This window comes from Canis lupus, chromosome 29 (assembly GCF_003254725.2).
Source record: "Canis lupus dingo isolate Sandy chromosome 29, ASM325472v2, whole genome shotgun sequence".
In the NCBI taxonomy this organism is placed as follows: domain Eukaryota; kingdom Metazoa; phylum Chordata; class Mammalia; order Carnivora; family Canidae; genus Canis; species Canis lupus.
The window spans coordinates 22,940,967-22,961,452 of NC_064271.1; the positions used below are offsets into that span (position 1 = coordinate 22,940,967).

General features: G+C 43.3%; 1 protein-coding gene across 5 annotated transcripts in view; it reads right to left on the reverse strand.

Moving 5' to 3' along the window:
• The window catches only part of JPH1 (junctophilin 1), an 84,067-nt gene that overhangs the window by 58,050 nt on the left and 5,531 nt on the right, over window positions 1-20,486 (reverse strand). For all 5 annotated transcript variants that reach the window (XM_025478036.3, XM_025478034.3, XM_025478032.3 and 2 more), the window contains exon 2: window positions 18,778-19,537. In XM_025478036.3, the coding sequence (XP_025333821.1) occupies window positions 18,778-19,537 (760 nt within the window). The remainder of the gene's footprint in view (window positions 1-18,777; window positions 19,538-20,486) is intronic.

Sequence of the window (20,486 nt, forward strand, 5' to 3'; positions counted from 1 at the left end):
TCAGATTTCTTTTCTAGTGATGCTCCCACACATTGCTTCAGCCTCCACGTAGCTCTTCCTTAATTTCCAGCTGCACTGCAAACTGTTTACCTATCCATCTCTGCCACTAGGTTATAAATTTCCTAGAGGATAGGGCCCTAGTTCATTTTGGTTTCCCCCGCAAACACCTACTCTTCCCACTTTATGCAGAGCATGGGATTCGGGAACCGCTGGCTGAGATAATTACAAAACTTACACTAGCATGAAACATTCAGCATCTGCATTCCACTTCCAATTTCTTATCTCGTTTAACCCTCAGAATAATCCTGCTAATAGCTACTACTGTTCTTTCCCCACTGCGATGAAGGAATGTGAAGCCTGAGTCCCATCATGACCTGACCTCGCCAGGATCCGAACCCAGACAGTAGCCACAGTGTGTGTTCTTAACCAGCAATGGCCCACATGCACTGCCTCTCCATGCCCTGAAACTCCAGAAGTATCAGTAACAATAGCATTTTAGTACAGAAGGGACCTACGAGCTCTTAATCCCCCACGAGTTTGCCCTTGCAGTGCCCTCTGCTAGGAAAGCCCTTCTTCCCTCTTTTGTTCCTGGACATGCTACTTGTCTCCTCAAGACTGCCCAAGAATTGCCCCTGGACATCCCTCACCGTTCCCCCAGGTGGTGAGGGATCCTCTGCTGGTTTCTTAGATACACTGTCCTTTGCCGTGTCCCATCCTATAATATCTGCCGCTTTTCTCCTCAATCTCCTGCCGTGGAAATAGGAGCTCTCAGAAGGCAAGGTCTGTCTTGACACAGTACTCAGTGTGGAAGTAATCGACAGTTGCTGGCTCTATCAGCTTATTTAGTACCTGTTAGGTGCTACTTACTGTGTGAGGGGAACTCATATATTAATCAAATTTAATTCTCTCAACTTCTGTGAGTTGGGTGTCAAATCACCCCATTTTTTGGATGAGTAATCTAAGGCTTACAATGTCACATAGACAATATTTGAGTAAAATCTTCTCCCTAGCCCAGTAACCTGCCAGCGTCTCTCTGGCATCCTGACCCCTAAACATAAGGCAGGGCCAGCACCAGGAGGGATGTGGAATGTTCTTCAGGTCATCTGTGGATGGGTCTCTTGGGGTCTTGCTCCTGGGCCCTGACCTGAGCGGGAAAGGGATACAGTCTCCAGGCAAATTGGACCTCTCAAAATTCAACTCATCACCCAACTGTCTCTTATCACTCAGGTTTCATGTGTGTGTTGTAACTGAGCCCTAGGAAATCGGGGTCACTAACTATAAAGGACTTTCAGTAAGGAATGATCATTTTCATTAAATTTAACTTTTATGGGCAGCCTGGGTGGCTCAGTGGTTTAGCGCCGCTTTCAGCCCAGGGCCTAATCCTGGAGACCAGGGATGGAGTCCCACGTCAGGCTCCCTGCATGGAGCCTGCTTCTTCCTCTGCCTGTGTCTCTGACTCTCTCAATCTCTCTCTCTCTCTCTCATGAATAAAAAGAAAACTTAAAAAAATAAATTTAACTTTTATGCAATGATCTCAGCATAAGGATTAAAAGATATGTATGCTGTATCGAGCTTATATATGAACCATCAGAAACCCAATGAGATCTTACGTCTATAAGGGATTCTAAGTCTCCAAGGAAGAAAGCCAACTCAAAAATGATGAATGAATCAAAACCAAGTAGTTAGATTGCCTATCAGGTCTTGATACCTGTGCTGAATCCCATGTAATGTAGAAGACTTATTTTTATTAGCTATACAGTATGCATTAATACACATAAAGTAGGCCACTGAAGTCTAAAAATGACCTCTTATTCATGATCATGATTTTCTTTCTGGGTATAGGAAATATTTTATTCTGGGTTTAACTCTTGTAGTTCTTACTTAAAATGATTCTAGCTAGCTTTAGATTTGTGCCTAACTCTTAGGAAAAACTTGTAACTCTATGGCTTTATAGTTCACTAGTTCAGTATTCAGATTTCTAAAACTTATTTAGAATTTAGGGGAGTAGCATTTGAAACTAATTTATAGAGCCACAATGGATGGAGGAAAAGGAAGAACAGAAAATTAAGAGGGAAAAAACCTTGAAAATGTCATGAGAAAAACCAGTTAGGTACAGCCTATTTTAAACTCCTAGAAGTCACTATACCTTCTTGGTAAAGGGACTGTAAGTATTTGCCTACAAGTTTTTTTTTTTTTTCCTTACAAAGAAATCCCTTCCTAATCTCCATAGCTTGAACACTTAAAACTTTTACATCCCTGGCTAATTCAGAGTCTTCATCTAGACAAAAATTGTAAGGCATGACTCAATGTAATCCATGCTTTTGCAAGAGCTACAACCTTATATTTTGATTTAGTAAGTGTTTAACGTTCAGTAAAAATATTTTTTCTTTTCATATTTTCGTGTTTCGTGAGAATACGAAAAACTGTTGCCAGACTAGACCAGAACACACGTTACCAGTTTCTTCTTAATGGGAAAATCAGACTGCTCAACAGAGGCCCCTGTACCTCGTCAAGCACTCCTGCACCTGCCTGACTTCCAGCAGGAGGGGAGATTTCTCAGGTGGTTAGAGCCAGCTGAGGCGGGGGGGGGGGGGGGGGGGGGGGGGGGGGGGGCTTTTTGAGCTGGGACTTGCCACTGCCAAGAATCTGCAGGAAGGCTGAACTGTGCTCTTGGACATGGCTGCTCTGGGAAGCGAGGTGGACTATTATAAGCTAGAGAGGGGTCAAACAAAATTGACTTGCAACGAGTTAGAACAGAGACCAGGGAGTGAAAAAAAGCAGATGGTACTGGGGAACAGAATGATGAGAAAACAGACCTCTGGTTCTCCCGTGATCTTGATCTTTCTTTTTTTTTTTTTTTTTTTTTTCGTGATCTTGATCTTAAGCTGAACCCCAGTGCTCTTTGTAAGACTAACTTACCCATTGTTTTTTGTCCTACCTACTCCATGTAGGTACAATTCCTACTAATGTCCTTCTTGGGGCAGGTTCTAGGTGATATGGTTTGGGGCCTGAAACTAGCCTCTGCAAGTTTTCACACTCTTTGTGTAATTAGTATCTTCATACAAGCCATGTGCTTATTCTCTTGATCTGTTTTGTACATAAAATAACTAAGCAAAAAGATGCCTTTCCAAGGCAAAGAAAATCACAGGTGTCAATTTCACTCTTTTATATGGACTTAGTCAAAGACAACAGGCAGCAAAAAGAGTTCATGAAAGCTCTGATTACCATATAGCTGACCATCTAGATACTGCAATGGCCACTCTATCAATAGAGTAAATAAAAAAAAAGGATTTGCTAATTTGATTTCAGACAATGGAATTATCCAAATAGAGATGCAAACAGAGATAACCACAATCAAACACTGCTCAGCATCTTGCCTAAGCTTATCTTAGCATAAAATAATTCCCTCGTTTCCACAGCATCTCTGATGAGTCCTTATAAATTTCTCGACCCCAGGCTTCTCTACTCATTTTTTGACAATTCTATTAAAAGTGACTATGTAAACCTTTGATTTTGATGTCTTCATTTCCTTTGGAAACTCTTAAATGCACAAGCCTTCTGAGTACCATTCTTAGAGGAATCTCTTTTTGCTTTGTTCCTCCTTGAAAGTCCAGGACTCAAAGATTCATTATCCTTCTCCCCAAAGTGTCACCGCCATTATTTACGGTCCACGTGTGCTCTTAGTGCATTATCCTCAGATCCTTAGGGTTTTGACTCTCTTTGTATACAACCAGTGGTATACAAGATGAGTTCTCCTTTGCCACTTTCAAGAACCCAGTTCTTTATGCATTCATTTATTCACGTCTTCCATGGTCCAGTCCCAAACTTCTGCTGCTTCCAATCCACCTTGTACATGACAGCTAAAGCCATTCTCCTCAGATGTTGTTTTGCTCATGTTACTAACTTCCTCAGGACTCTGAAACAGTTTCCACTTGTGTCTTGCATAACACCTGATTAGTGCTTTTAAGATCCTTCAATAGTCAGCACCCTTATCTAATTGTCCTCTTCTCTGACCATGACTCAGCTGTACTTACTCTACACTACCCGCAGCAAAGCAAAACACTGTGCGTCTTACATTATACACACCAGCAGGGGGGTGCACAGCCCAGAAGGGTTTTGAGTGTGCTTTTGTACACACACTGTAAGACTTCTCAAAAAAAAGATGAAGCATCAGAGTGAAAATCTAACAGAAATGTTAGATCCAGGGTCTCTAGCCTCCTACCTTCCTATCATTTTTATTCTTTTCTACAAACCAAACAGCATTAGCTTTCAGAAATTTCAGACCAGCCCCACTACTGCTATCCCTCAATTTACTAACTTTCTGGACCTTTTATTATTTTTTTTTCTGGGTAGTAGGATGAGGGTGAAAGGGAAGTGTCTACATACAAAAGACCCTTGTTTTCAGGTTCTGTTGGCCATCGGAGTCACTGGGGAATACCAACACAGAACACCAGAAGATTAATAAGGCTTTGAGGCCAAAAGCAATATCTACTCCAGGGAACCACGAAGACAGTACTGCCAATCGATAATGAACACTGGTGATCTTTACTGCCTTGAAGCATTTCTCATTCTCTTCAGGCTGTGAGTCATCAGACATGCCATTCTTCCCCACCTGGCAAAATCTCTGTTGCCTCTATGACAAATCATGCCTTAGCTTCCCTTCGAAATATTGCTCGAGGCTCAAATTCCCTATGAAATCATTCCAGACCAAGTGCACCTGGCACCAGACATGCCAATTATACCAGGAACCCCTTTATTCACGCTGTCTCTCTCATTTTCCTCCCCTTTCTCATTACTCAGCATTGCCTTAGGGCTAGCATCTTCTACACATGAATTTACATATTCACATGCATGCATGTTTACATAGACACTTTGCAGGGGTGGTGGGGTGGGGATGCTGGAGACTTTTTTATTGTCTTCCCTTTGTTGACTTATGCCTTCTTTTTCCTTTGAAATTTCCCTTATTGGGCACTGAATACAGTGGAGGCTCTGTAACTGTTAACAAATATAGCAACTGTAATTTAAAGAAAACTTTTGAAGAGTAAAGTTTAGCAACTGAACTTTAACACCACAAAATTAACATATTACTGAAGACTCCAAAGGCAAAAAAAAAAAAAAAAAAGAAAGAAGAAAGAAAGAAAGAAAGAAGGAAAGAAAGAAAGAAAGAAGAAAGCTCTTATATATGGCCTTCTTTCCTTTGTTTTCATTTATAGAATGAAACCTTAGGGTGGGTGGCTGGGTGGCTCAGCGGTTTGGTGCCTGCCTTTGGCCCAGGCATGATCCTGGAGTCCCGGGATCGAGTCCCACATCGGGCTCCCTGCATGGAGCCTGCTTCTCCTGCCTGTGTCTCTGCCTCTCTCTATCATGAATAAATAAAATCTTAAAAAAAAAAAAATGAAACCTTAGGGACTGCATGCTCTATAGATTTTAATCATTCCAACACTGGGTTGAAAGTTCTTCTGATTTAGTGAGTATGAAGAATAATAATAGTGAAAAATGCTTTTACTCTCAAGTTCGTATGGTAACATGAAAAAAATACCTCAAAATATTACTAGTGGCCAAGAAAAGTCTCTGGAGGTGCTTTATGGACAGGTCAATCTTTAATTCCTGTAAGGCTGACCATTTAGACATTTACATAAACTACTTCAAAACCTGTATGGCATGAGGTGGGCACTAATAAACAGTTGACCAAATGAATTGCTTTGTTATTATTTAACTGCTCCCTGTGGGTGTAAATTCTCTCCAACCCTAAGCCTAAGGAGGGGTCAGGCCCATGCTTCCTTTCTCACACTTCAGGTCTCGCGTGGTCCTAGGTATGTCAACATTTAACAATACCCCTGAGATGATCAAAAATCACTGGTGTGTGAGCTGTGCTCCTGGAATGCTTACAGGTACTTCAAAATTGGTTTTGATTTTGTCCCTAACTGTAATCTCATTCTTAACAGTTTACACAATGGCACATTTTCCCTTTCTGACAGAGGATGAATCTGGAGTTGGAAAAGTAAAACGTCAGTGATGTTTTGCTGTATTTACTAACTGAATAATTTCTATAAAAAGTGTTGTTGGTATGGCTGGGTGAAGACAAGTTCAAATACTGGCAAAGGAAGGGAATTCACACAGCGATGGAGGCCCAGGCTTGGGTTTTCCACTTTCTCTTCCCCATTGATGAATTTCTCCCTCATCCCATCTATCGATGAGAGATCCAGATAGATGACTTTGCTTTAATATATTTGAAATAAATGACCCACATTCCAGGAATGATGAACCTTTTCACTAATCCAATTTAGGAGCATTAGGATATCACACACAAACATCTTAGATTTGTCTCTGTTTGTCACCACTTCTATCCATTAATTCCTCCTAATTTCATCTACTTCTCTACTACTCATGCCCTCGACTGGGTCTTTATCATCTTGCCACAGACCAGGGCTCTAGTTTCAGCCCCACTTAAATCCATCTCAGAAACAGAGTTCCCTGCTCCACTTCTTTCAAAGACTCCCTAAGATCAACACAAGTAGACAATCCAGCTCCTGAACCTTTATGACATCATTTCCTATCACATCTTAACTTACACTTACCAACCTTCAGTGTGCCTCAGAATAACCAGGAAAGTTTGTAGAACGCAGACTTCTAGGCCTCACCCAAAGATGTGCAAAGTCAGCACTGGGTGGGAGCCAGAAATTTTCAAGTGCCTTGTGATTCACTGCAGGGAGTGTGAATGGATCGCATCTGCAGATGCACTGCCCCTCTATCCAACTGCTGCTAGGAACTTACCCCATGCACTTTCAACCTACTCTGTCTTCTTCAAGGTATGCCCTGTCCAGAGCATCCTTGCCACCATTTGCTTTCCGCTGAATCTTGAATTAAGCCTCCACAGCTACAGGCTCAGCCTTAGCCTCGCATGTGCTCAGTGTTCTTCCTTCTTTTGCATTTTCAGTTTTTCTTAGAATTCACCATACTAAACTGGTATTATCTATTGATGTTTGTCTCAGTCACAAGATTTGGGGCTACTGAATAATATTGGTTAAATGAAACTGACGGGGATCCCTGGGTGGCGCAGTGGTTTGGCGCCTGCCTTTGGCCCAGGGCACGATCCTGGAGACCCGGGATCGAATCCCACATCGGGCTCCCGGTGCATGGAGCCTGCTTCTCCCTCTGCCTGTGTCTCTGCCTCTCTCTCTCTCTCTGTGTGACTATCATAAATAAATAAAAATTAAAAAAATAAATAAATAAATGAAACTGACAAAATGAAGCATATGACCAAATAATACTGCTCCCAGGTGGATCTTCCTTTATGAGCCAAAGGCAAGCGCATGGGTAAAAGCAAAACAACTCCTACCTCAAGTCCCAAAATCTAGTGGACATTAAAGGCATGGACTCTGATGCTGTGCTGCCTGGGGTCTGCCCAACATAGGTCATCTACTTGTTTTATCACCTTTCTAGGTCTCACTTTCCTACTAACATGGATTAGGTGAGATAACAGATGCCAAATTCATGGCACAAGTTCAGGCACCAGGTAACCACTTAACCATGTCAGCTCTGTTTATATGTGGCCAAAAGGCATCACCCAAATTGCTATCCTCAGATGGGTGCTTGCACTCGTGTGTAGTATGTGGGGGAAATGTTTAGATGTGTCTACACTGCTTCCATATGTGGAAACATGGCCAAAAAAATGAACTTACTGCAAGATAGCTAACTTTGACGTTGTTGTATCCAAATGATGCTGAGATTCTGCTACCATCAAAAATCATATCTTATAGATTCTATGTAATTTTATTAAATTAAAATTTGGCTATTGAATTAAAGTTAAATTAATTTAAATTGAAATTATTTGGCTATTGAAAAGATTTGTTTTTTTTTAAGAAAGCACCAGTCATCTCCTTAGCACTATAAAATTCTAATCTCTGTATATTCAGTTGATAGCATTGCTACTGTCAGGGGTTAAAAGTCCATATACAAAGACACACTTTTTAGGTTTTCTTAATTCAGTCCCATAAGGACCTTGAGCATGATCACAAAAGATGGACAGAGGTTAGGCAAAGGAAAGGGGCCTGGATGTGAAGATGCTCCAGGCAGAGAGGGAAAGTGACAGGCTCCCTGAGGTGGGCTAGGTGCTTCCCGGTGGGTCCCTTCACCCCACAGCCCCACCTGGCTCACGGCATCGGCCCGCTGCACAGGGGTGCTGTGAACTCCCCAGTGCATTTTGCTCTTTATGACAAGTTTTATTTCTTATTCATCTTTGTATTCCTAGGGCCTAGTGCCATGTTTGGACAGGGCTGGCACTAAATAAGTGTTTGCCAAATGATGTTTCTTTAGCACAATAATTTGTGAGAGTGGTATTTTGTTTCAGTGTGCTGCCAAGAAAGAAACAGGCCAACAGATCTTGCTCACTGGGTAGGTCCTTTGAGCACAAATCTTAGAAAGCAGAATTTCACAAATTCAGGAATAGGCATTCTGATACCTGAATTGCATTGTCCACAAGCAAAGGTTCCTTCTGGTTACTGAATGTGAGAATTGCTTAATTTGTACATCTTAAGAAGAGCTGCATCTATTGGGCAGCCAGGGTGGCTCAGCGGTTTAGCGCCGCCTTCAGCCCAGGGCCTGATCCTGGAGACCTGGGATCAAGTCCCATGTCGAGCTCCCTGCATGGAGCCTGCTTCTCCCTCCGCCTGTGTCTCTGCCTCTCTCTGTGTGTCTCTCATAAATAAATAAAATCTTAAAAAAATCTTTAAGAGCTGCATCTAGTATCATGTCCGCGGAATTCCTCTTTTGTGATGTGCCTCATAAATGTCTTTGTTCCTCAGGGTTTGGGTCTGAGCTCTCTATGGATGGGACACATTTGAATTTTCCTTTTATCTTTGGGGCCAGCATATCAAAATTCAAAAAGTAAAAATCCACACTCATCCTCCTCTCTACACCCGTACCCTCTTCTCTGTCCCTGTCTGAATAAACAGTATCAGCATCCATCCAGTTGGCTGGCCCTGAAACTTGGTGGTCACTCTGCCTCTGCCTCTTCTAGGTTTGCCACATTTATTCAACCAACCAGACTCCTACGGAGTCTGCTTGGGAGGCTGTGCTTCTTTCCATCCCCACTGTCACTGCATAGCTTGGCCCAGAGGTTCTTACCTAGGTTATCAGTTAGCAGATCACTATCTAATCAGTCTCCAGTTTTATTGCCCCTTGTCCTTCCTAGTCCCTAGACTACCTGCATCCAAAGTGATCTTTCTAAATTTGATGTCATCCTTCTGTCTAAAACTACCAGTAGCTCTCTCTGGTCTTTATGATAACGTCTAATCCCCACCCCCCCATAGGTCAGTGAGCCCCTGCCTTCTTCTCCACCTCATCTCTCAACACCCACCCCCCACCACCTTGTGTTCTCTTTTCTAGCCATACCAAACATTTTACAATACCCCAAATACACGTGGGCCATTATCCTTTGCACTCTTCTCTACCTTTTTCTGGAAATACCTACACATCCTTCGGTTTTCAAGCTGGATACCACCTGCACAATCAATGCCTCCAGCCCCAGGCTAGGGTTAAGCTCTTCCTATGTGCTACCTTAGCTCCTAGCAAGGCGGCAATCATCTGAGACATAACTGCATTTTTATCTGTCCTACCACGCTACGGAAAGGACTGGATCCTAATCATAATTTTACATTTACACAGCATGCCATCCACTAATGTTATAAGAATGATTAAGATTAATATTTCATGGAGATAAAAACCAAGCCTTATGAGATGGGCTGGTAACCTAGTGTCTTTCCTGCAAATCCAGACCAGGGTATTAATTAGTATGTTAATTTGCAATCCTTCCACGGCATTTGCATCTCTGCAAGGTATTCTAGTAGTCACAGTTCAATTGATTCTCAAATCACTGAGGTGAGTAGGAGGAGTGGGAATGAGTAACAAGGACCTGTGGAGCATGGGCATGGCTCCTCCATTCCCACTCCTGAACCTGAAAGTCCAACTCTTTTAGATTTTTCCTCAACACATTTTGACTAGTAGGTTCCTGACATAAATATCAAACCTTTCCCCTAATGGATGGAAGTGAGCATAGGAAATCCTGAAATACTAATTCAGAAAACTCCTGCACCAATGAAAAAAATGAAATAGATAGGGATCTCTGGACCAAGATAATTGAGATCAAAACTTGAGGGACTCGATACAGCAAAACTCAGCAAAAAATGTTAACCTTATTCAAAAGTTTTTAAAAACAAAAATATAGCAAAGTTATTTGTTAATCTCTGGCATAATCAATTATTTAAAAAATGCTAGGAAAGGAATTAATGTATTTTCCTTGGTTTGAATAAGTTTCTTTTGGCACTCAGGGAAATCCTAAGAAGATTTGACTTCAAAGAGCCGTACTCTTTTGGAGGTGATCTTGATTCCTTACATATTAATTAAATTCCTGATAAAGAAGCTTATTGTGAATTGAGGATATTATACAAATAAATGTGAAACACCAACTGAAACAGAAGGGCAAAATTATTAAAAGCTTATTTGGTTTTATTCTCAAGAGGCCGTTGTACTAAAGCTGAATGACTTACATAAATACCTTTGGCATTTGTTGGATCCTGTTCCCAAACACAATGTTCATATTTCATCTATAATAAGAAAAGCATCTCAAAGATTTGCAAGGCACTAGTCTTGCAAGCGTCCCGTTTGGTGTCTTGAGTAAAGTGAGGTTGGCAGAGTCAGCTTAATCCATAATGGAAAGTTGTGAGCGGGGTGCTTTGGCCGCCTGGCAGCTGCAGCTCAGGAGTCTCCCAGCTGTGTTAGCATGCACACAGAACTCCGCCACTTGCCTGAAAACAGAGTAGCTCCAGATCAAGGCTAAAATTTGTACGGAGCACGTGGGACGGAACACGAATGCTATCACACCTTTGGCTTTCTGGGAAACAGAGTAAGGGGTCTTTTGTTACAAATGAAGTTACACTAGGAAGTAACTGCTGCTTTAATTCTTCCACGTTTACAGAATCGGGAAAAATGTCATGCTTCAGAGATAAATGAGATCGAACCTGCTGCAATTTGTACTGTCTAAGCACACTCAGATTTTTACAGTTAAAACAAGGCCAACATGTGTCCCAAAAACCTAGCTTATCATCCCCCTGGAACATTGCTTTTTTCCCTCCAGTCTTTGCAGCCAGTTTTTGCCAAGTAGATTTCTGCAGAATTCAACATTACCTTGTATCTCGTTCACACCATATACAGACAGCATCTTCTCCTTATGCTCTCTGCTTAATCAAAGTGGAGAGCCTTGCCTACGTGATTCGGGGCTATAAAAATGCATGCTTTTAATGGCCCACACATCTGAATAACTGTGTGACCCTCCTGTTATTATGGTGCAAGACCAATTTTCATTAAATTTGTATTGCTTGAACCTACTTGGTTGTCATTAGAACACACACCACCCTCAAGGCCTCAGTTTCTGAATGGGCTTGGACTTGGGAAGGTTGGATAAAGAGTTTTTAAAGAGAGGTCTCCAGAAACAAGATACCCTAGGAAAGTTTTACAAGGTTCCCATAACACAGTATGTTCCCATGTTATGTGTAACGACCTGCTAAGCAGTGAGGTACCATAAAATCAGAGCTGAAAGAGAGAAGCTGGGCATGTTCCTCTTATGAAGTACCAGCTTATCCACACTTTGCCCCTTATTTGGGGGCAGGTCAGAGCAGACGCCTCAGTATCTTTCTGGTTTCAGCTGCTCCCTCTGTACACCCACACAGAAAATCCTCAGTGACTGCTACAGAGAAGTCCTGGGCCCCTCACCACAGAGAAGTCAGGCTTTCTTTAAACAGCCTGGGCAAGAACATGAGGAAATTAGAGCAGACTCTTTGCTCTCACCCATGGGAAATGGGCATTCTTCAGTAAGGAGAAACATGTGTTTAAAATTTGTATGCACAATACATAAACTATAATAATCAAAGAATCGTGACTTACACTAGTATACCTACACAATATGAAGATAAAAATCTTTATTATCCTGCCTTCTCTTCAGAACATTACCCCAGCACAGCTTGATACAAATACATGTGCCATTTCCTTGCTCAATTTTTTTTTTCAGTCTTAAAATATATAACTACCTGTTGACAATAGATTGACTTCAGAAAGATCTGAGGCTGGGAATGGGGTGAGTCTTAGTACATACCCACATCTAAACACAGGAGGTCATGCTTGGTGGATTTAACGCCTTTCCTTTTGCTTATTCCTGTTTTTGCTTCCCAAGCCTGCCTTCCTTTCCTTTTTCCTTCCTCTCTCCATCTTTACCTCTATCTCAGTCTGGCTTCTTGGTCACCTGTCAACTCACACTTATGGGAATCATACTCATAGGATTTCAAAACATGAACTGGATATGGTGATTCACAGTTTACATACAAAGCCCTATGCCATCCACTCTCTCATTCAACTCTTAAGACAATCCTCCTGTAAAGACAGAGGAACTATCAATCCCCATTTACAGGAACTTTTCTGCACCTCAGCCTGAGTGTATTATCCAAGACTCTGGAATCTGTTTGTAGAAGGGCTGGTAATAACAGGTGGAAAAGCCAGACAGGCAGCAAAGGTTGATACAGATGAGCATGGAAGGCAAAATTAAAAAAAAATCATTAATGCACTCAACACTGAAATCCACATTTTAGGTGATTCCCCCCAAATTTCTGTAGTTATTTAATGGCTTCTTCAATTAAATGGCTTGCAAGACGTTACAAAAAATTCAACCTTCCTGCGAAAATCACTTAGGTTAAAAACTGAACGTTTACGATAGCCCCAGTAGAAGAAATAAAAAGAAAATCCATGGAAAAGATAATCTGCAATTATTTTTAAAGATATGAGAGGACTACAAACATTACAGAAAAGAAAAAAATCAGAATTTTGATTTACAAAAGAGAACTGGAATCCGCTTGCCCAACTGAATTTAAGAATTTCAAATTCCTGGCCCTTCACACGAACTTGGCAGAGGCTGAGCCTTTTTCCCCTACAATTGGTAGAAGTTTAATTTGGATCCGTAATGTGCACTGACTCATGGTTGACTCTAGGTTTTAATTACAAATAAGTGAAGTGTGAATCAAGTCAAGCAATCTTTTAAGGAACTGTTTCTATTGAACACTATTATTTGAGCTCATGAAAAATTTCAGCCAAAAAAAAAGACAAGAAAAATCTTCAAAAGGGAATAAAGGCAGCTGAATATTTAGCAAACAGATTCTTAAAAAAAACAGTAAGCTCCTATTTTCTGACCGATCACATAACTTGGTGATGTCAAACAGGCAGGATGAGCTAATATTTTTTATAGTGAGTATAAGCTGACTTTCTGGAGTTTCCACATCTGTTTAAGGGAAGCACTCACATGTATCACTGGACCAGCTCATTCTTATGAAGAATGGAGATAACAGTCTGGCTTACCCTCAAGTTCTTATTCCCAGGCCCTGACTTAGTAATGACTCTTTAACGATGTTGACATAGCTAAGAAAAAGCATACCTGTAACATACTTTTGCATTTTCTGTACTTCCTTGATTATTGCCAGATTTATAGCATGATGATTTCCTTTCTTTGAGGCTGGTTTATAAATGCCCAGGAAAATAGAATTAGAAGTACTGGTAGTGTTTGTAGCCTAAGTAGTGAGAATTTAATTCACTTATTCATCAAATATTTACCAGAGCCCTTACGAGAGTGCCCTGATCTAAACCAGCTGCTGGATGTCTAAAAGCGAGCAAAGCTGCCTTCAGGATCTGGCTTTCCGATCTACTTGGAGAAAGAGATACCAAACAAATATACTGAAATTCGATGAGAACTTAAGACAAATGGGCGTCTGGGTAGAAGGGGGTGGCAGTGGGGTGGGAGGGTGTGGGCTTAGGGAAACCTTCCGTGAGGAGACTTGATGCCTTACCCAGAAGATGGAGTGGCCTAAGAGGCCAGCTGGGGCAAGGGCACCAGGCAGGGGGAAAGCAAAGACTTCCCTTGGAACTGAAGAAAAGCTGTTGTGGCTGAACCATTCAGGTGATGGAGGAAAGAAGGAGAATGGTAATGAATTATATCTTCTTAGAAGAAAACTATAGGAAATATATTTTCATGGAGGATTTTTGGGGAAAAAAAAAAAGTGTCATTTTTTTATATTAAAGTCCAGAATCAGCAACATGGAATCCGATCTCTAATTCTGAAAACAGGTGCTGCAAGCTCACCTGTGCACCAGATACCTTGAGGGTGGGCCTCCACATTGTATCTCGGGCTTCCATCGCCCTGTTACTACACGTGTGCCAGGCCCAGCAGGGCTCCATCCCAACATTACCTATCTCAGGGCTGCTGTCACCACCTGAAGTCTGGGAGATGTTTGGAGCAGCAGTCACTGATATTTCACACTAGCCCTGGAAAGCCTGTCCAGCCACATACCCTCCCAGATTCAGTGAGGCGGGCCACAGAGTCAGAGAATGGTGGTCCAATCTACCCTCCCACTTTATTTTTTTTTTTTTTCTTCTAATCTGTGTGATGCAACAAAGTCAGTACAAACAAATGCCTGTGGTTCTCAATTGGTCTCTCCCATCCCTGTCACCAGATATCTTCCATTCTTTAGCAGGATGATCATGTCCTCTGGGGCTCAGAGTCTACAAAGCTCTTCTTTGGTCTACATCCTTTTCTAGATTATCTGTCCTTTTCCACAAAGTGTGGTTCTCTCAGGGCCACTTATTTGCTATCTCAGCCAAACGCCTCACCCTAAAATTCTTCCTTAAGACATCTTTCTCAAGGAACAGTTTTTTAAACATCTCATAAGAAATGATCAGAGACAAAAGTTACATGGAGTAAGAGCGATCAAGTGAGAGCTGTAATTGAAACAACAGGAAGAATGGGGTGATCTTGGGCAGAGCTGTGGTCTCTGCCTGTGAATGTGAGGAACCTGAAATATTCAGAGTTGCTCTCCTACCTCTTGGACATTTCTTTAAAAACAAGATTGAGACATTTTCTCAATTCCACATGATTTTTAACCCACAGGACCACGATAGGAAGGGAAGACAACATTTTGTTACCTCTTATAGACACAGTACTTTTTAGATCAGAACAGAAACCTGAATAAAAGTTATAGGAGTCAGCAAATTATTAGTCTCCCTTGGAGTTTTCACTCTTTTATGTGCTAACTTTCTAGTAAACTATCAGTATCTCTATCTGCTGCATTATTTCCACTAACTGTTAGATGATCCTCACATTCCCTTACTGATAAGAATTAAACAGAGACCCCATAATACGCCTTCTGAAATGAGTCTCCCATGCGTTTCCTGCAGAGACACACCACTCCCTCCACGAAGAAGCAAAGAAAAGGTCCACAGACCTTCTTGAATCTCCGGGCCAAAGGTGGTTTCCCTGAAGGTGGATACCATTATTTTCTCTCAAGGCTAACTTGAGACTTTGCTTCAAGATGATATGGAGTGATGGCACAAAAATGGATCCATTTTCCTGAGACTTAAAAAGGGGCTAAGAAATAACAGCAATAGAATAGTGATTAGCATTATCTGGATGGCGAACTGAGGTGCTCAGTAAGTGTTACCATCTCCCTCTGTTGCTAATGGCCAGCGAGCCATTTTGAGAGCTGCAGCTGCCAGGAGCCTCACTTTCTGGTTGTTACTTTGCCATTACTGGAGGAGGCCCAGGGGGAGAGTGTCACCTACGTTCTTAAACTTTTGATATTTTTTAAAACCAAAACATTAATAGTAACTACTGGAGGGGTCCAGAAAGGACTGAGCAGATAGTCAAGCATTATAAAGAGCTATGGTTTAGGGGATCCCTGGGTGGCTCAGCAGTTTAGCTCCTGCCTTTGGCCCAGGGTGCGATCCTGGAGTCCCGGGATCGAGTCCCACGTCGGGCTTCCTGCATGGAGCCTGCTTCTCCCTCTGCCTGTGTCTCTGCCATTCTCTCTCTATCATAAATAAATAAATACATCTTAAAAAAAAAAAAGAACTATGGTTTGTGACACATAGCAAGAAGGCCTTCCCTCAGCCAGCAAGTTCCAAAACCTTCAAACAAGCTTTTTCTTTTTTTTTTTTAAGTTTTACTCAATCATTTATTATTTTAGAGATTTATGAGAGAGAGAGAGAGAGAGAACACAAGTACGTGTGTGCACATGAGCACACAGGGTAAGAGGGAGAGAGAGAATCCCAAGCAGACTCTCTCTTGAGTATGGAGCCCCATGCGACAGGGGGCTCAATCGTATGACTCTGAGATCATGACGTGAGCTGAAATCAAGAGTCAGACAACCAACTGAGCCACCCAGGCACCCCAAAAAAGTTTTTAAAAGAATGTAGAATTTTAAACTCAGAGCTACTGACTGAAGGGGAATGTCAGTCCTTTAGCTACTTTCTACAAAAATCAGTGACAAAACTCTGTACCTGAAGCATTTATTAAAGCAAGGAATTGGGGCCCCTAGGTGGTTCAGTTGGTTGAGGATCCAACCCCACATCGGGCTCCCTGCTCAGTGGGGAGCCTGCTTCTCCATCTCCCGCCACCCTTCCTACTGTTTGTGCTCTCTCTCAAATAAATAAATAAATAAATAAATAAATAAATAAATAAATAAATAAAATCTTAAAAAAAAAAAGAGCAAGGAATCTGGAAAGAGGAGTAATATATGTGGATGTAAGATGTAAAAGGTTAATGGAGTATTTTGTCTCTTGTGTCATCTGAATAGCATACATATATTTCCTTACTGTGGTTAGAACGCTTAATAGGAGACTTACCCTCTTAACAAATTTATAACTTTATAGCTGTTGAACAACAGCTCCCCATTTCCCCCCTCCCTCCAGCCTCTGGCAACCACCATTTTATTCTCTGTTTCTAGGAGTTTGACCATTTTAGACACCTCACTTAAGTGGAATCACAATTGTCCTGTGACTGGCTTATTTCACTTAGTATAATGAATGGCGTATTTTCAAAATAGCTAAGTGAAATTTTTATGAAATAGTTAACTGGCTAAATTGTTGATTATAAACTATGTAATATAGTATTCTCAAACTACATGACTACTATCCCCAAAAGATTTTCAACAGGGTTAATGTGGCTAGGACTTGGGTAAGAGTTTTATGATCCTCGTATAATCGGAGATCCTTGTGTTACAAGTATTTCCCTTTCATTATGTAGATTTCTCCAATTTAAACTAACGATAAAAGTCAATAATCAAAGCAAGTGTAAGAAAATCATGTTAGATCGTCCTGCACAGGTGTACTTTCCATCTGCCAAGATCGAACTGCCTCTACTAGATCACTAGGTTGTAAGGTGAAAACAAAGGGGAGCATCCAGGAGTCCATTTAAAATTATAGGCCAGGGCATAACCCAAGGTAGCTGAGGGCCAGGGGAACCAGTAAGATTAGATGTATCAAGTATCCCATCTATAAGCAAACTGAAAAGCAAGTAATGTAACTTCCTGAAAGTCTGTGCTGATCAACAAGCAACATTAACTTTAAAACAGGATGAGTTTGGGATAAAGATGGAAACCCTGCATATCTCAATATAATGCAAAAACAAGACCAAGTAGAGCTTCAGACACTAAGAAATAAATAGTAGCCATAAAATAGTTTTAAAAGCAACTTCAGAAGTCTGAAAGTATTCCATTGAACCACATGAAATTGCCATTTTTGCAATTTTGATCATTAAAAGGTCCAAATATCAGTAATTTCATATGGCTCAACCAAACCAAAAGAGGGTTCATTAATTCAATGCTAAGAATAAAAATCTGAAGACATGCTCATATCTTGTGGCTTCGAAAGGAAGCTTTACTTCTATGAAAAATATTACTGAAACAGAAAGATAAATGCCTCAAGTCATACAAAACTGTGGCCAGTCAGTGGCCATGTAAATAAGCCTAAAAATAATATTTTCCATTTATAACCATCCTTTTTTTGAATTGAATAGGACAATTCTATTCCCACTAGAGTTCTCCATCCCTCTCGCTGGATCCGTGAACCCAGCTATTAATGGTAAAACTTCAAGCACATAGTCCTTCTATGCCCACATGCACCCCACTTCTCAATCTATAATTCACCGCTTTCTCCTACTCACTCCATCCCTTCTCTACTGCTCTACTTTCTTCCAACTTTGGCACGCTGACAGTCCCATCTGTCCATGTCAGGTTCCCCCCCCCTTTCCTTTTAATACACCAGTGATCTAATCATTCCTGCACAGAATGCGGTGACTTGCATGAGCCTTAGTCCCTCTGCCATTCCCATATAGATGGGCTCTATTTTTTCTTTTTTTTTTGCAGTGATATTTATTTTTTTATTATCTATTTTTTTTTAACTTAAATTTTAGGTAGTTAACACACAGTGCAATATTGGTTTCTGGAGTAGAAGGCAGTGATTCATCACATATACCACACCCAGGGCTCACCATAACAAGCGCCCTTAAGTTGGATGGGAGTTTTAAAGAATGCATGCAAGATGTGGTCTTATAACTGCATTTCTGCCATATAGACTTTGACGCCTTCTCAAATAAAAAACAAAAAATGATAAATAAAGCACCCCTGAAAGTGTGCACAGGGTCTGAGCGACCTGACGTTAAGTATCAGGGAAGCAATCTGTAACAGGAAGGGCATCTCCACGTGCCTTGGGCCTTTTGTGATAATCACGTTTCAGGACAGTGCAGGTAGGTTTCGGACTCATTCCGCTGGACTTAACCAGCTTCTAGCTGTGGTTCTGGCAGTTGTAGAGGCTACCTGGTGAGGTCGCCGACACAAAGACAAACCTAGTATGGGGCAGCCCACTCTTCTGAAGGACCAGCCGCGACCACCCAGCCTGCAAGTGACATACCTCGAATTTGCAATTTCCACTTTGGTTCTGGCCATGGCAGCTGCCCTTTGCGCGCCTTCGATCGCTCGGTCCACCTTCTCCCTAGTTTTTGTATTTCGTATTGGTATAAGCTGCTTCCTTATTCCCCGGACCAGAATATTATTTTTGTATTTCCCCTCTTCCTTGGAGCCGTCAGGAAACACGGTGCAGCCGTACCCGTGCCTCTTGTTATTCGCCCACTCGCCTTCGTACTTCATGCCGTTGGAGCGCTCGCTGATGCCGAAGCCGCTGCGCTTGTCGCTCTTCCACTCGCCCATGTAGGTCTCCGTGGTGGTGGCGTCCACGTGGTCCTCCACGGGGCAGAAATCGCAGTCGACGTCGCCGAAGCTGATGGTGGAGTTGGCGTCGCTGGAACTGATTCTGCTCATGGCCGCGTCGCTGCGGACCGAGCTGCGCTTGCTGGAGATGGAGGACTTGGATTCGGACTTGCGGAGCTTCATGCTCCCCAGGAGGGAGCCCCTTCGAAAGAGGCCGCCCTTCTTCTTGCCCGCGAGCTCGGCGTCGGCGTGGAAGTTGAGCACGAAGCCGCCGCGGGTGCCGGCGGGGCTGTCGGAGGCGGCCGCCGCGTCGTGCAACACGCTGCCGTTGCTCTGCTCGCTGCGCAGCGAGGCCATGGAGGTGCGCAGCGGCGAGCGGATCACCGTGGCCATGCCGTAGGGCACGCTCTGGCGCACGCCGTAGCCGTGCCGCATGCCGCCGGCCCACTGGCCCTGGTAGGTACCTTCGAGAGAAAGCACAGCGTGAGGCGCGCGCAGCTCCACCTGCAAGCACCCGGGCGCGCGCACCGCAGGCGGCCCGCAGCTCACCTGCAAGCACCCGGGCGCGCGCACCGCAGGTGACCCGCAGCACACCTGCAAGCACCCGGGCGCGCGCACCGCAGGTGACCCGCAGCTCACCTGCAAGCACCCGGGCGCGCGCACCGCAGGCGGCCCGCAGCTCACCTGCAAGCACCCGGGCGCGCGCACCGCAGGTGACCCGCAGCACACCTGCAAGCACCCGGGCGCGCGCACCGCAGGTGACCCGCAGCTCACCTGCAAGCACCCGGGCGCGCGCACCGCAGGCGGCCCGCAGCACACCTGCAAGGACCCGGGCACGCGCACCGCAGGTGACCCGCAGCACACCTGCAAGGACCCGGGCGCGCGCACCGCAGGCGGCCCGCAGCTCACCTGCAAGCACCCGGGCGCGCGCACCGCAGGTGACCCGCAGCTCACCTGCAAGGACCCGGGCGCGCGCACCGCAGGTGACCCGCAGCACACCTGCAAGGACCCGGGCGCGCGCACCGCAGGTGACCCGCAGCACACCTGCAAGGACCCGGGCGCGCGCACCGCAGGCGGCCCGCAGCTCACCTGCAAGCACCTGGGCTTCAGGCGGCCCGCGGCCAAACCCCGCACGCTTCCAACCCGGGCAGCTCCCAGCGCCACTGCTCACCCGTTTGTGAATTCCCGCCCTGTAGCTTCGCGTCTATGGTCTTTTAAATTTTTATTTTATTTTTTATTTTTCGGGTCTATGGTCTTAATGTCATAGCATTTTAATAGCTTTTTCCAATAGCCTGGGAACTTCGCTTTTCCTTTCAAAATCTATACGAGTGTTTCATTGGAAACCACTACTTTCTCATTTCGAAGGGAATGATCCTCAGAAAACGACTTTTCTCCCCGAAATTATTATTCTCC